Raw genomic sequence first — 14,044 nt, 5'->3', positions numbered from 1 at the left:
ATTGTTACATTTTTCGCAATAATAAAAACCCCCCAATAAATTATTTCTGAATTTACCCTTGTAGCAGGAATGCAGTATTTCATTTGTAAAAACTTTTATTATTAGATTTAAGATTTATAATTTTTTATTTGTATTTTTATCTTAATTTTTTACTAAATGTTTTTAATTAACTTTAAATATCTGATAGTGTAAATAGCTTCTACCATTGCATCAAGTGTGATATGATAGTTCTCCACTAAAGACAGTTAAAATTCAGATTTAAAACATGAGGGTTGCCCATTGTAAATATTTAGAATTTAACTGTCGATAGTAGAGATATATTTTATTGCACAAGCTTTGGTTGTAGAATCTGTTTTTATTTTATTATTAAGACAATATGCAGACAAATTCAAACCTACTTTTCATTTCTTTTCAAATGAACTGTTAAAAGTTAATTAGCCATAGAACACAGCTGTTTCCTAGTGCATTTCTTTTAGACAATACATTCAAATTAAAAAAATCGCACCTGCTCTATCTCAAAAAGATTTTTTCAGTGTAGTGCACTGCTATTGAGACAAATAATATCAAAATTATAGAAAAGTCTACCAGCTCTAACTCAAAATATGGACAATTCTATGTTAAGGGTGTCTAAAATTCAGTTTGACAGTTACCGACATACTAATTTTTGACCTTTTTTAACTAGACCAAATCACTACTTAACATAAAGATTCAACACCTAAATTTTCATCCGCTTACTTTATATTTCATGCAAGATATATCAAGAAATAAATTGGGAAAGTGTATGAAAAAGATTTGCAAGTTATACACTGTTTACACTAGGGATTATATTCGTAGACAACGATATCCGTGTCCTTTGACCAATTGTGCTCATTCTACAAAATGTCATCAGACATGGTCGCCTTTTTAAGTGAAGTTACAATACGAAATTCAGAGAAAAGCTAGAAAATCTGAGGTCATTTAATTTTGACCAATGAAGAACTAAGATTAAATGAACCACAAGTTGTTTAAATAGTTACCAACAGGCTGGGATAAGGATAAATTGGCTAAGAATTAGAGAATAAATTTTATCCTGTTTATGAAAGCCAAAAATCTATTTTAAATCATATGGAAGTAGAACATCTGCTTTTAAGTAAATAAGAAAGTGTATGTATGATACAGCTTTTTTTCAATACCAAGCCTGTATCAACTCAAGTAATACTTACAATCCTGAGAGCTTTTCTATTCTCAATTCATTTAGGCACATATCAATTTGAAATTTAATTTTTGAAACTTTAAAAAAATAAGCATTAGTTGGGTCCAGTTTTTTATTCCAGCAAAACTTTAAATTATTTGTTTTGATATATATAGAATGATGGGACATTTGCATTCCAAACACTATAAACATTTCAGCTTTGAATTTTTATACACCTGTATCAAATTGACTCCACATTTGCACTTTTAAACTGTAGTCGTCTACTTGTCATTTTAATGAGTTGTAATCACAGTACGTAAATAAATTTAACTTATATTTGTGGTTAGTTAGTTCACATTGACACAGTCTTAAATATAGAGTTCAAAGTTATAGACTAGTAAAGGAAAAAATGTATATGTATATGTCACGATGGATTTTTATCAATAAACAACAGTCGTTTAATTACATTAAAATTTGTGATACTGATGAACATTAGGACATAAGTCAAGAATTGAGAATGAGAAATTAGAATATATATATTTAAAATATAAAATTTGGACGAAATGCCAGTTAGGACCGATTACAACAGCTAAAGGACATGGTTCACTTATAGCACAGTATGGCCTTAAATATCAACTTTATCATAAAACACCAAAAAAGTCACAGTTTGGTTAGTGAATGGGTCTATTTCAAAAGCCTTGATGCTAAATAAATCATTTCTTTTCATATAAGTACATTATATTCTCCAAAGTACGGTAATACAATAAGCAAACAGTCATGACTACAACACATTAAATTTTTAATTTGTTCCTTCGTGTCTTTGTAACCATATTATTAAATAAGACATCACATTTTGTCCAGAGGTCAAGGATTCATAATAATAAATGCATGCATTAATGTCGGAATTTGACAGTAGTCTGACCAATTTGAACAAGTGTAGGTAGATGTAGCAATTTGTGTTCCTATTAGTATTACTATAGCTTACTATATGGCTTCTTTTTTTTTAATCATCTGGTTTACTAGTATTGTACAGATTTGTACAAAGAAAGCAAACTGCTCAATTTTAAGTGGTTGCCAATCAACAATAAAGCTATATTCCCATTTTCCTTTATATACAACTGCAAATTATTGTAGTTTGTATGGGACGAGGAGCTGGAGAGACCAGGCCCTTCCGCTGAGGTAGGTGAGGAAGAGGGTCTATAGCGCCCTCAGGGGTTGCAGGAGGAAAGTTAGCCGGGTCCAAGAGGAAGGCCACCCTTGGAAGGCAGAGACTTGGAGAGAAACAGAGGATAAGAAGAAAACAAGCAGAAGGAGAAGAGCAAGAGGGATAAAGACCGTCGTCGGTGATAGGCCGAACGACAGAAGCTGGAAAGGGCAGAGGTTCCCCTCCCTCAGCAGCAGGCAGGTCTCTGTCTGTTCCGTTCATATCACAAATCAGTGGTATTTGGTATGCAGTTGTATTAGCATTGGCACATCTCATTTCCATGGAAATTATTTAGCCCTGTACTTTTATTCATGGTTCATTGACTTTTAATATTTGCACAACTTATCCTGGTATCTATGATGAGTTTATTTACATATTGAAGTATTGCTATTTTTAATTTCAACATTTGCATTATCAAAATAACAAATAGACGAGACATATCTCTGTGTTAAAAGTTTATTTAATTTGGATTCGCTATTATTTGTAGAATATCTAATTTCATTGTTAACACATGTACAATTTAACAACATTTTTTTTTTAAAATAAGAATAAATGCAGAAAATATAACTTGAAAACAACTGCTTATCGTAACTGTGGAATAGATGTAAGAAATACAAGTCTATCAAGAAGAACTTGTAAACCAATCAGAGAATTTTATGAACGAAATGATGTCTCAAGACTATCTACTGGGGTGAAACAAACTTACATTTAAGAAAATTAAGAAAATTAACAAGCAGCGACGGATTCTACTTGATGCATTGAAAAATATACATTTGAAATTCCTTGCTGAGTCAAACACGAAAGTGAGTTATTCAACAATCTGCAGACTGTGGCCATTTTGAGTGATATTTCCTAATGAAAGTGACAGGAGCACTTGTCTTTGCAAGCTATGCGAGATAACTAAGTATATTGCTATTGCCTTGAAGAAATCAAATATTATAGAAACGGATGAACTGGAAAAAATTATTGATGGACTGACTTGTGACCAAGATAAATATTTGCTAAAAAGAAGATGCATGTTTGGTGAGTGTGGTGTCTGTAAAACATCCAAAGGATATGATGAAGTTGAATTTAGTCAGTGGACATACAAAGATTGAAAAAAGACTGGAAAAAGAAGAAGAAAAGAACATCAACCTTACTGGCAAGGAAGCAATGGAAATGTCTGCTTCAGATCTGGTTTATAAATTTGAAGATGAGTTGGTCAGGTTAAAAAAACATGTATTTACAATAAGAGCACAGTATGGATACTTCAAGAACAGAAAACAATCTCTAAAAAAGGATGAGTGCTTGTTGCACATTGACTTTTAAGAATATTATGTTTGTAAAATGGGTGAAGAAATTCAAAGCATGTATTTTGGCGCAGAAGCAGCTATCCCTACATACTGGTGTTTATTACGTTTCCAACTATCAAAAAACCTTTTGCACAGTTTCTGAGAATTTACAACATGGTCCTGCAGGGATTTGGGCACATTTAAAGCCAATTCTAGAAAGAATAAAACAGGAGAGTCCTGATGTTACCTCCCTTGAAATATTCAGTGATGGACCAACAACCCAGTATCGCCAGAAGGGAAATTTTTTTTCTTGCTTGTACAAACCTTCCAAAATACGGCTTTCGAAGCTGGTCACGGAAAAGGGATACCAGATGCTATAGGTGGTGCTTTAAAGAGACATGCTGACACCCAAGTAAAATTTGTGAGAGTGTTGGTTATATAGTATCCGACAGAGATATTCAAAAAGAACAGAAGTTAATACAAGCAGCACAGTTAAAGCCAATTCAAGGTACAATGAAGTTACACCAACTGATCTTTCAGAAGGACTATGTGATTGCCTATAGAAACATAAGTTGTACTTGCCAGGAGCCAAGTGACTGCTCATTTTGTACAGGACAAGACATAAAATTTTCAAGGAAACTGGCAGATAAAAAACAGCAAGAATTCAAAACACAATTAAAACCACAAACTTTAGAATCTCCTTATGCTATTGACTTAACAGAAGAAAATGGACCCAGTAAACCAAAGAAGCAAAAACAGAGGAACATACAAATACTGAATTGCCATTTGACATCAATGAAGCATTATATAGCCTTAAGTATGTGAAATCATACAGACAGTTACAGAGTAGATGTAGTCAACTAATAAAAGACCTAGGGACCTCGGAAAGTAACCCATTGATGGTTAATATCATTGACCAAAGAATGGAAGTTGATGCAAAAGCAATGGATAATTATCCAGATGATGTTCCAGATGCAAAGGCATTATATCCTTGTAAGTAAGCAAAGTAAGCATCTATGGGCACTTACTGCGCCCCTTTAATAGCATATTTATTCCTGTATTGCTATGAATCTTAGTTTATGACCAAACTCAGTAAAGACACATCATTGTTACATTTGGTTGATACATTCAACAATACCTACCGTTATCTGGATGATATTTTTTCGTTAAATAATCCGAGTTCTCTTAATACACTACCGAAATTTACCCAAAAGAACTAACTTTAACTAAATCTAACATAAACAGCAGCAGTTGTCCTTTTCTAGATTTAGACATTTCAATTTCTAAAGGGAAACTCTATACTAAAATTTACGACAAAAGAGACGATTTTCCATTCCCTATTGTTAATTTTTTTCTTTTTTAGACGGCGATGTGCCTTTGGCTCCATTATACGGTGTTTATATATCCCAACTCGTTCGGTATGCCCGTGTGTGTAGTGATGTCATACATTTTACCGAACGTAATCAATTCATCACTGGTAAATTATTAAGTCAGGGATTTCGTTACCATAAATTACTTAAAACTTTTACTAAATTCTTTCATAGATACAAAGATTTAATCAGTAAATTTGGCTGTACCTGTAGAAAACTTATTAAAAATGGTATTTCACATCCTAAATTTTACGGTTATATTGTACTTAATGCGCGGAAATCACTATCGAACCTTTAAACAAACTTATTAGTAAGGGTTATCTTACCAATGTTGTAATTAGATCTCTGAATATAGTTTACATTGGCATTAATATCGATTTTGTCATTAGCAAATTAAAACATAACTAAATTTGTATTTTCTTTTCAAACGGGATGTATAGAGACACACACACGTTCATTTTTATCTATGAATAAGTCACTCCTAACTATCCTACTACCTGTCGATACATTTATTTTTGGCATTGCACAAGTCATGTCTTCTTTGAATGTTCATGACGTTAAAATACTAAATCCCTGGGATGTGTTTTAGTTGATTTCAGTCTCTGATGCATGATTTTTTATTATTAATTGTTTTGGCTTTTAACTAGCTGTCATTTACTGCGAGTACTCTCAAATCGTACTTTCTGGTTTTGACCTGTTGGTACTAGTTGTAATGCTCTTTTGTTATTTAATGTTAACATGGATCTTGGCTATATACCAGCTTTGATCATTTGCAATTACTACAAATGTTCACTTCTTCGTACTATGAACATCAAAATTATTTCATTTCTCCTTAAATAATGTTCTTGCACCTGTACAGGAAATTTTATCTAGCACTAATTGTATAGTTTTATTGTTGATATTCACCCCATATGTACCAAGTGTTAGATTAGTTTTATTGATATTAAAGAAAATTCTCTGTATTCCTAAACGGAAGATTTTATACACACAGAAGAAGTATACTTAACAACAAAATTATTTTCATTTACCTGTGTATAATATGACGCAGGTTTTTTTCAAAAGTGATGATTTTGTAAATATTGTTTAACATTTCACAGTGGTATCATACTTTAACTTTGTTTCAACATGTTTATTTACTTTTGACCTTATTTTTTTTCCCTTATTATTTGCATTCAGGTATCACAGATCAAAGTTATTCGTTAATTGTGTGTTAATTTACGTTTTTTGATTGAGTTAAGCCTTCCAATTGATAATTTATAGTGTGTCTTTCTATGGTGTGATGTTATACTATTGTTTCAGAAAAAGGGAGAAGGTTTGGTACCATTAAAACGGTTAATCCCGCGGCAAATGTTTGCACCTGTCCTAAGTCAGGAATCTGATGTACAGTAGTTGTCGTCTGTTTATGTAGTTCATAAGTGTTTCTCGTTTCTCGTTTTTATATAGATTAGACCGTTGGTTTTCCCGTTTGAATGGTTTTACACTAGTAATTTTTGGGGCCCTTTATAGCTTGCTGTTCGGTGTGAGCCAATGCTCTGTGTTGAAGGCCGATGCTCTGTATTGACCTATAATGGTTTACTTTTATAAATTGTTATTTGGATGGAGAGTTGTCTCATTGGCACTCATACCACATCTTCCTATATCTATTGACTTGGCACAGTCATCAAATGTTAATAGCTTTTCATGGTTTTTGCAGTTTTATAATGTATAATGTATAACCTATAATGGTTTACTTTTATAAATTGTTATTTGGATGGAGAGTTGTTTCATTGGCACTCATACCACATCTTCCTATATCTATTGACTTGGCACAGTCATCAAATGTTAATAGCTTTTCATGGTTTTTGCAGTTGTATTTTTCTTTGGATTCAATCACATTTAACCTAGTAATTTTCTGATCTGCGGGTAGGCTTGAGACGCATTTCAATTCTGTTAAACAAAGAAATCATGGAATCTGCAGGGAAAAATAAAGACCACAATCGCAAAATGGTTCTCTATGGCAGCAAACACAGGGTATGCAATTATGAACTAAGGTCAAATTTACACGACATTTTATCCATCTAAAATACTTTGTATTGGTTATAAAAGTTTCATCCATCCCAATTAATGTACACTGGTTATAATATATTCATCCATATGTTTTAACTTACATTTACATTTATTACAAGACGGGAATTTGAAAAAAAGATTGATCGCCAATGAGACAACTCTCCAATATAGAGTGGTTTGCACTTGACATGCTATTTGTTAAGATAGACACAAGCAGTCTTAAAAATTGCTGTTTAGTTAAACAACAGTACCAATAGTTAATTTATTATAATTTAATCAATGGCGAGTTTCCCCCAAGGGTGACTGGGGAATAGAAGTATGGTCACCATTGGTCTTCCTCCGACCGGCAGTAAAACCCTTGCTAAAGAGAGGCGTCCGTTTGGCTGTGCGGGATGTACAAATTTGCAGCCACGTCCGGTCAAAATGGGGACGTTAAATCCGATGCCTCGTTTAAAGAGAGTGCCACGCTCTTTGCACGTTAAGAACCCTTGCAACAACTCTTTGAGGGGTCCGTAGGTGACCTGTTGCAAGGCTAAACCTCTGTCCCTATCCAATATACCCTCATTTCCCGTGGCAGTCTAAATTTCTCCGACCTTGATCCCGGACGCCCCTATTACAGAACCTACCTATTGTGTTTATTGTTAATTTGTTCTCGTCCTGAATATGCATGAAATATTTGCCACTGGACGTTAAGCAGCCAACAATCAATCAATCAATTTAACTTCAAAAAGGGCGAGGGCTATGTTTTTTTTTCTCAGTCAGAAATTTATTTAGTTTTTCGACACTATCGATGAAATTATTTTTTCAAAGTTTAACACTATATGGGGGAAATCTGCAATCAGAATATTTTTTTTTTTGGTCATCTGCTTGACCAGAATATTTATTTTCATCAAATTGGGGATCAGAATAATTTAGTTCGAGATTGCATGTTACAGGCATGAAAATACGGATTTTTTTTGTTATCAAATTTTGATGTTACAAAATGTTCGAAATTATTTTAAATTAAAGAATGTATCTCCCTCATGCAAAGCAAAAAAATTAGGGTAGAAATATCCTGTGGTGTTTGTCGTTCATGGAATATGTTGTTTCGACGATTGTATAATTTATTTCTACGTTTCTCTGTTATGAATATGCTACGTGTGTTTGAACTGTATTTCTGTAACGTAGTGTTTTAGCGATATTTTTTAACATTGTCCTAAAGCGGGAGGTTTGGCATGCCATTACCAGGTTCAACCCACTATTTTTTTCTTAAAATGTCCTTTACCCAGTCAGGAATATGGCAGATATTAGGTTTTTGTTGCACTTCGGTGTTCCTGTTGTTCTTTTGTTTTCTTCTTATAGTTGATGTGTTTCTCTCGGTTTTGGTTTGAAACGCGGATTTCGTTATTTCGTTTTAGATCAAATAAGTAAGGCTAGAAAATGGAGACCATTTTTAAAACAACCCACAGGCAGGAATAGTCAATTTATGATGAATGATGTGGAACTTTATAAAATTTCATGTACATGTAACTTTAGAAAGTTGATAGGACTACCATGCAAGCATATTGTTTATGCAAGGTTCCTCAACGATATCGATTTATATGGTGCAGAATTATGTGTAAGCAGATGGACTCGTTAATATTATATGGAAAACAGGAGAGTTATCAATTCAATTCAATTTAATCAGTCCAATGGTGTCTTCAAGCAAGACACTTTTAGCAACGTTCAGAACAAAGTTAGCAATGTTACACAGGTGATAGATCTATAAGAAAAAGCACTGTTTTATCAGAGAATCAACTATATATGAAGGTCTTTTTTTGCTGAGAAATTAGCAGCTGCTTGTTCCCTCCCTGTGCTGGAATGGATGTTCATTAATTAAACGTTCTTCAATACCTGAATTACATGCATCGGCAGATATTTGTAAATTATTACAGTTTGTAGTTTGAGGTTATATCGTTTAATACTCTGACCAATGTAATTTAAAATGACATCGGAATGGCTTTCCTCCCGCATGTAAGTGCGGCCAGCACAATCAGATGACAGTGTGATCATCACTAAAGCTAACGTATATATTAGTATATTGGTATTCTTCTTAATCAATATAAACGTATAATAACAGTTTTTTTTTTTCTATTTCTATAGGAATGTAATTTTATTAAGCTGAATATGTAATGAAGAATGTCAGGTTGAGATTTTCTGGTACCGATTGTGATTTTCTGGAACAATGATGAGAAACTTTCAATCAGGTAAGTGTCAATCGGATATGACCGACAAAATTCACGAATCTTCTGTATAGTGGTTGTCATTTAAACCTGTTTAAAGTTTCGACATTAGTTTATATGGTGCTCTGTTGGTCTATTACAGATACTAAAGAGTGGTTTTTAAAGTCGGGCGAACGTGATGTAGAGTATAGCGATGAAGATTTAAATGATTCATTGATTGTTGTTTACTGAACGCCCAGTAGCAAATATTTAATGCATGATCAGGACGATAACAAATTTAGAAACACATATAGCTAGGTACTGTAATAGGGGTCGACTGGAATGAAGGGCGGTAAATTTGGACCACCGCGACTGGAAATTGAGGGTAATTGGGATAGAAATTAAGCCTTGCAACATGCAACCTACTCAAAGAGTTGTTGCAAGCGTTCGTTACTTGCAGAGGGCGTGGCACTCTCTCTACACGAGGCGTCCGATTTAATGTCTCAATCTGACCGCACGTTGCTGCGAATTTGCACAACCAAACGGACGCCCCACTTTGGCAATGGTTTTAGATGGTCGGAAGCAGACCAAGTTTGACCAAATTTCTATTCCCCAGTCACCCTTAGGTGTTACGAGGTGTCGGATTAAACGTCTAATCTGAAAGGACGTTTCTGCGAATTTGCACATGCCGCACAGTCAAACAGCCGCCCCACTTTGGCGAGGGTTTTACTGTCGGTCGGAAGTTTGGCCATATTTCTATTCCCCCGTCAACCTTGGTGTGTCGAAGATTTCAAATCTAGCGGAGATGACAAGTCCACCTCTGAAGATGTAATTCAAGTGCTGGAGATGTAAACCTGGACTTAATATCTTTAGCGCTGGGCTTAAAATTTTCGGAACACCAAGGTTGACAACGCTGGGATCTATACTTTTAGCGTTAGACTGATTCTCCAGTGCTTGACTTCATTCTTATCTAAAAGATTGTACAGATGTTCCAGAACTGTTTACAGAAACAGAGAAAGAAATAGATTGTAATATCACCAAAAAAGTCCCGATGAATATGGACTCACAGCAGAAATGTTAAAAGTGAAACATCAGAGCTGTAAAAAAATGGATTGCTCAAACACTTGACCCCTCCTATATCTTTTGTTAGGCTATTGTTTACCAAAAAATTGTTTCGATTTTGTTCAACAGTCAAACATTTACTGTGCAAACATAAAAAAACAGTCTGAATTCACAGTAAACATAGATATAAAAGTATAAAAGTGTCAATTATTTATCCAAACAATGGACTTATATTGTACATAGAATACCGATACCTGGCTCTGATTTATAAGTACAATTAAGAGAATTTATAACAATGAGGAAAGGAAAGTATCATTCAAAGTGTATTACGTGACATTACTTTTTGAAAAAATATAGTCTCCAGAAGTTCATTTGTGGTCCAGTAATCATGCATTACTTGTTGCTGGACTAAACCCTTAACAATACTGTACTGCTTTATTGTTATAGTGTTTAATTTTTTTTCTAGGTATAAAGGTACCACATTGGATACCTTTATGGATTAAATGTAAAAGTAATATCGGATAGAAATGTATCATTGTTTTCTTTGAGATTGTATCATGGTCAGATCAGAAAGAGCAGCACGATATTTCAGATCTATTTCAACTGTAATCATAGTTGCCAGATATCATTGAGGCTCTTGATTGATTGATTGATTGTTGGTTGCTTAACGTCCAGTGGCAAATATTTCATGCATATTCAGGACGAGAACAAGTTCACAATAAATACAATAGGTAGGTTCTGTAATAGATTAAGGGATTGAGGTCGGAGAAATTTAGACTGCCACGGGAAATGAGGGTATATTGGATAGGGACAGAAATTTAGCCTTGCAACAGGTCACCTACGGACCCCTCAAAGAGTTGTTGCAAGGGTTCTTAACGTGCAAAGAACGTGGCACTTTCTTCACACGAGGCATCGGATTTAACGTCCCCATTCTGACCGGACGTGGCTGCAAATTTGTACATCCCGCACAGCCAAACGGACGCCCCACTTTAGCACGGGTTTTACTGCCGGTCGGAGGAAGACCAATGGTGACCATACTTCTATTCCCCAGTCACCCTTGGGGGCTTGAGGCTCTTGATAGTCGCCAGTCGGCATAATACAACTCCTCCGTCCATTATGGGATTTGAAGTGTACGCTTTTGTAGGAATCTTAAAAAAAACGTGAGGAAAAAGAACACAATTATAATGCACCAGCTATTAAAAAACAGACAAGATGAAAAAGAAGGAGCAACAAGACCAACTTCTTGATCATCTTTTGTTGATATTTAAGCTTACAGCATTGCACAAAAATTTGGATACAATAGTAGACATGGGTGATGGTTTCAGATCTGTACGTTCAGCAGAGTATGAGCTGCCAATTTTTTATAAGACTGACAGAGTCAAATACTCTATAGGCTGTACACATCTTATAACAATGACATATGGTACAATGCCTGCTGACATCACTAAAAGATTGGTTGTAAATAGGTGCATAAATTTACAAGAAGGAAGAAGCATCAACATGGCTCTTGGTGAATATGTTAAACTTCTAAATAGAAACAGTGAAGTTGCTGCAACCAGATGCCAAACTAAAGACAGCATTCTTTAAAGGTCAAAGGAATTTCCTCACTTGATCATTTGGTATAATATTATGATGCAATCGGTGAGAGGCGAACAAGAGAGGTTTTAATCATCCTCCTTCCTACCAAAAAGATGTAGAGAAGGTTGCAAAAGATTTATTCGAGATAAAGGTATTTTTCTATTCACCTGGGAGGACAATACAATTGGAAGAACTTGGTCTGGCCAGACATCCATTCAAAGACTCTGCAAAGGATTTGTCAACATTAATTTTCCGCCATAGGCCTAGAGTTCCTTTCAGACGACTGAGAGATCGTCACTATAAATAAATTTGCAAAAACTTTATCAAGCCTGGAATATTCATATTTAGAGGGGGTACGTGTTATTTTCCTTGGAAAAAGTCATAAAAATGAAACATACCTATGAACAAAATTGAAATAAATGAAATATGGTCAAATTTAATTTTTCTTGTACGTAGTATTTTTTAATTCCATAAGCCATAATACTAACATTTACCGAGTTTGCTTCTTTCAATAATAGAATCAGGACAATAAAGATTCAGTGAATTTAATACTTTATTAGTTTTTTTAGGTAAATTAAGTCAAATTAACTCTTGTCTTTGGAGCTTGAAAAAAAGTATCCATAGCAACTGTCATTTCGCAACACAGTTATCGTTATGAAAATTTAAACAAAAATCAGACACACAAATTATTTCCTTAGAAACAAGATGTCGAATTGATTGTTTTTATAGACATCTACCTTTATACCTTATATAGATACCATTGCCAGTCAATACAACCAACAGTTAACAAATCATATTAATATTAAATAGTTTTACACTTACTGGAAATTTGAGGATATGATTGAAGCTTTAAATTTTCTCCTAGATAACATATATGTACGTTTCGGCGATAAAGTGTATCGTCAGGTAGTAGGTATTCCTATGGGCACTAACTGCGCCCTTTTAATAGCAGATTTATTCCTGTATTGCTATGAATCTCAGTTTATGACCAAACTCAGTAGAGACACATCATTGTTACATTTGGTTGATACATTCAACAATACCTACCGTTATCTGGATGATATTTTTTCGTTGAATAATCCAGAGTTCTCTAAATATACTACCGAAATTTACCCAAAAGAACTAACTTTAACTAAATCTAACATAAACAGCATCAGTTGTCCTTTTCTAGATTTAGACATTTCAATTTCTAAAGGGAAACTCCATACTAAAATTTACGACAAAAGAGACGATTTTTCATTCCCTATTGTTAATTTTCCTTTTTTAGACGGCGATGTGCCTTTGGCGCCATCATACAGTGTTTATATACCCCAACTCGTTCGGTATGCCCGTGTGTCTAGTGATGTCATAAATTTTAACGAACGTAATCAATGCATCACTGGTACTTTATTAAGTCAGGGATTTCGTTACCATAAATTACATAAAACTTTTACTAAATTCTTTCATAGATACAAAGATTTGATTAGTAAATTTGGCTGTACCTGTAGAAAACTTATTAAAAATGGTATTTCACATCCTAAATGTTATGGTAATATTGTACTTAAAGCGCGGAAATCATTATGTGATCCGTGTAAACTCATCGAACCTTTAAACAAACTTATTAGTAAGGGTTATCGTACCAATGTTGTAATTAGATCTCTGAATATAGTTTACATTGACACTAATATCGATTTTGTCATTAACAAATTAAAACATAACTAAATTTGTGTATTTTCTTTACAAACGGGATATATAGAGACACACACACGTTCATTTTTATCTATAAAGAAGTCACTCCTAACTATCCTACTACCTGTCGATACATTTATTTTTGGCATTGCACAAGTCATGTCTTCTTTGACTGTTCATGACGTTAAAATACTAAATCCCCTGGATGTATTTAGTTGATTTTAGTCTCTGATGCATGATTTTTTATTATTAATTGTTTTGGCTTTTAACTAGCATTCAGTAACTGCGAGTACTCTCAAATCGTACTTTCTTTTTAATTTGACCTGTTGATAATATTTGTAATGCTTTTTTGTTATTTAATGTTAACATGGATCTTGTCTATATACCAGCTTTGATTATTTGGTATTTAATTACTACAAATTTTCACTTCTTCGTACTATGAACATCAAAATTATTTCATTTTTCCTTAGATGCTGTTCTTGGGACCTGTACAG

General features: G+C 33.9%; 1 protein-coding gene across 1 annotated transcript in view; it reads left to right on the top strand.

The window, feature by feature from the left end:
* Window positions 1-10,807, top strand: part of LOC127732283 (zinc finger MYM-type protein 3-like) — a 42,255-nt gene extending 31,448 nt beyond the window's left edge. The window contains exon 3 of the mRNA XM_052241359.1: window positions 10,771-10,807. Within this exon, the coding sequence (XP_052097319.1) occupies window positions 10,771-10,807 (37 nt within the window). The remainder of the gene's footprint in view (window positions 1-10,770) is intronic.
* The last annotated feature ends 3,237 nt before the right edge of the window (window positions 10,808-14,044 follow it).

The sequence above is a fragment of the Mytilus californianus genome, unplaced genomic scaffold (assembly GCF_021869535.1).
Source record: "Mytilus californianus isolate M0D057914Y unplaced genomic scaffold, xbMytCali1.0.p SCAF_23, whole genome shotgun sequence".
Classification (NCBI taxonomy): domain Eukaryota; kingdom Metazoa; phylum Mollusca; class Bivalvia; order Mytilida; family Mytilidae; genus Mytilus; species Mytilus californianus.
Note: the sequence above shows the minus strand (reverse complement) of the source record. Positions and strands in the feature narration are given on the sequence as shown.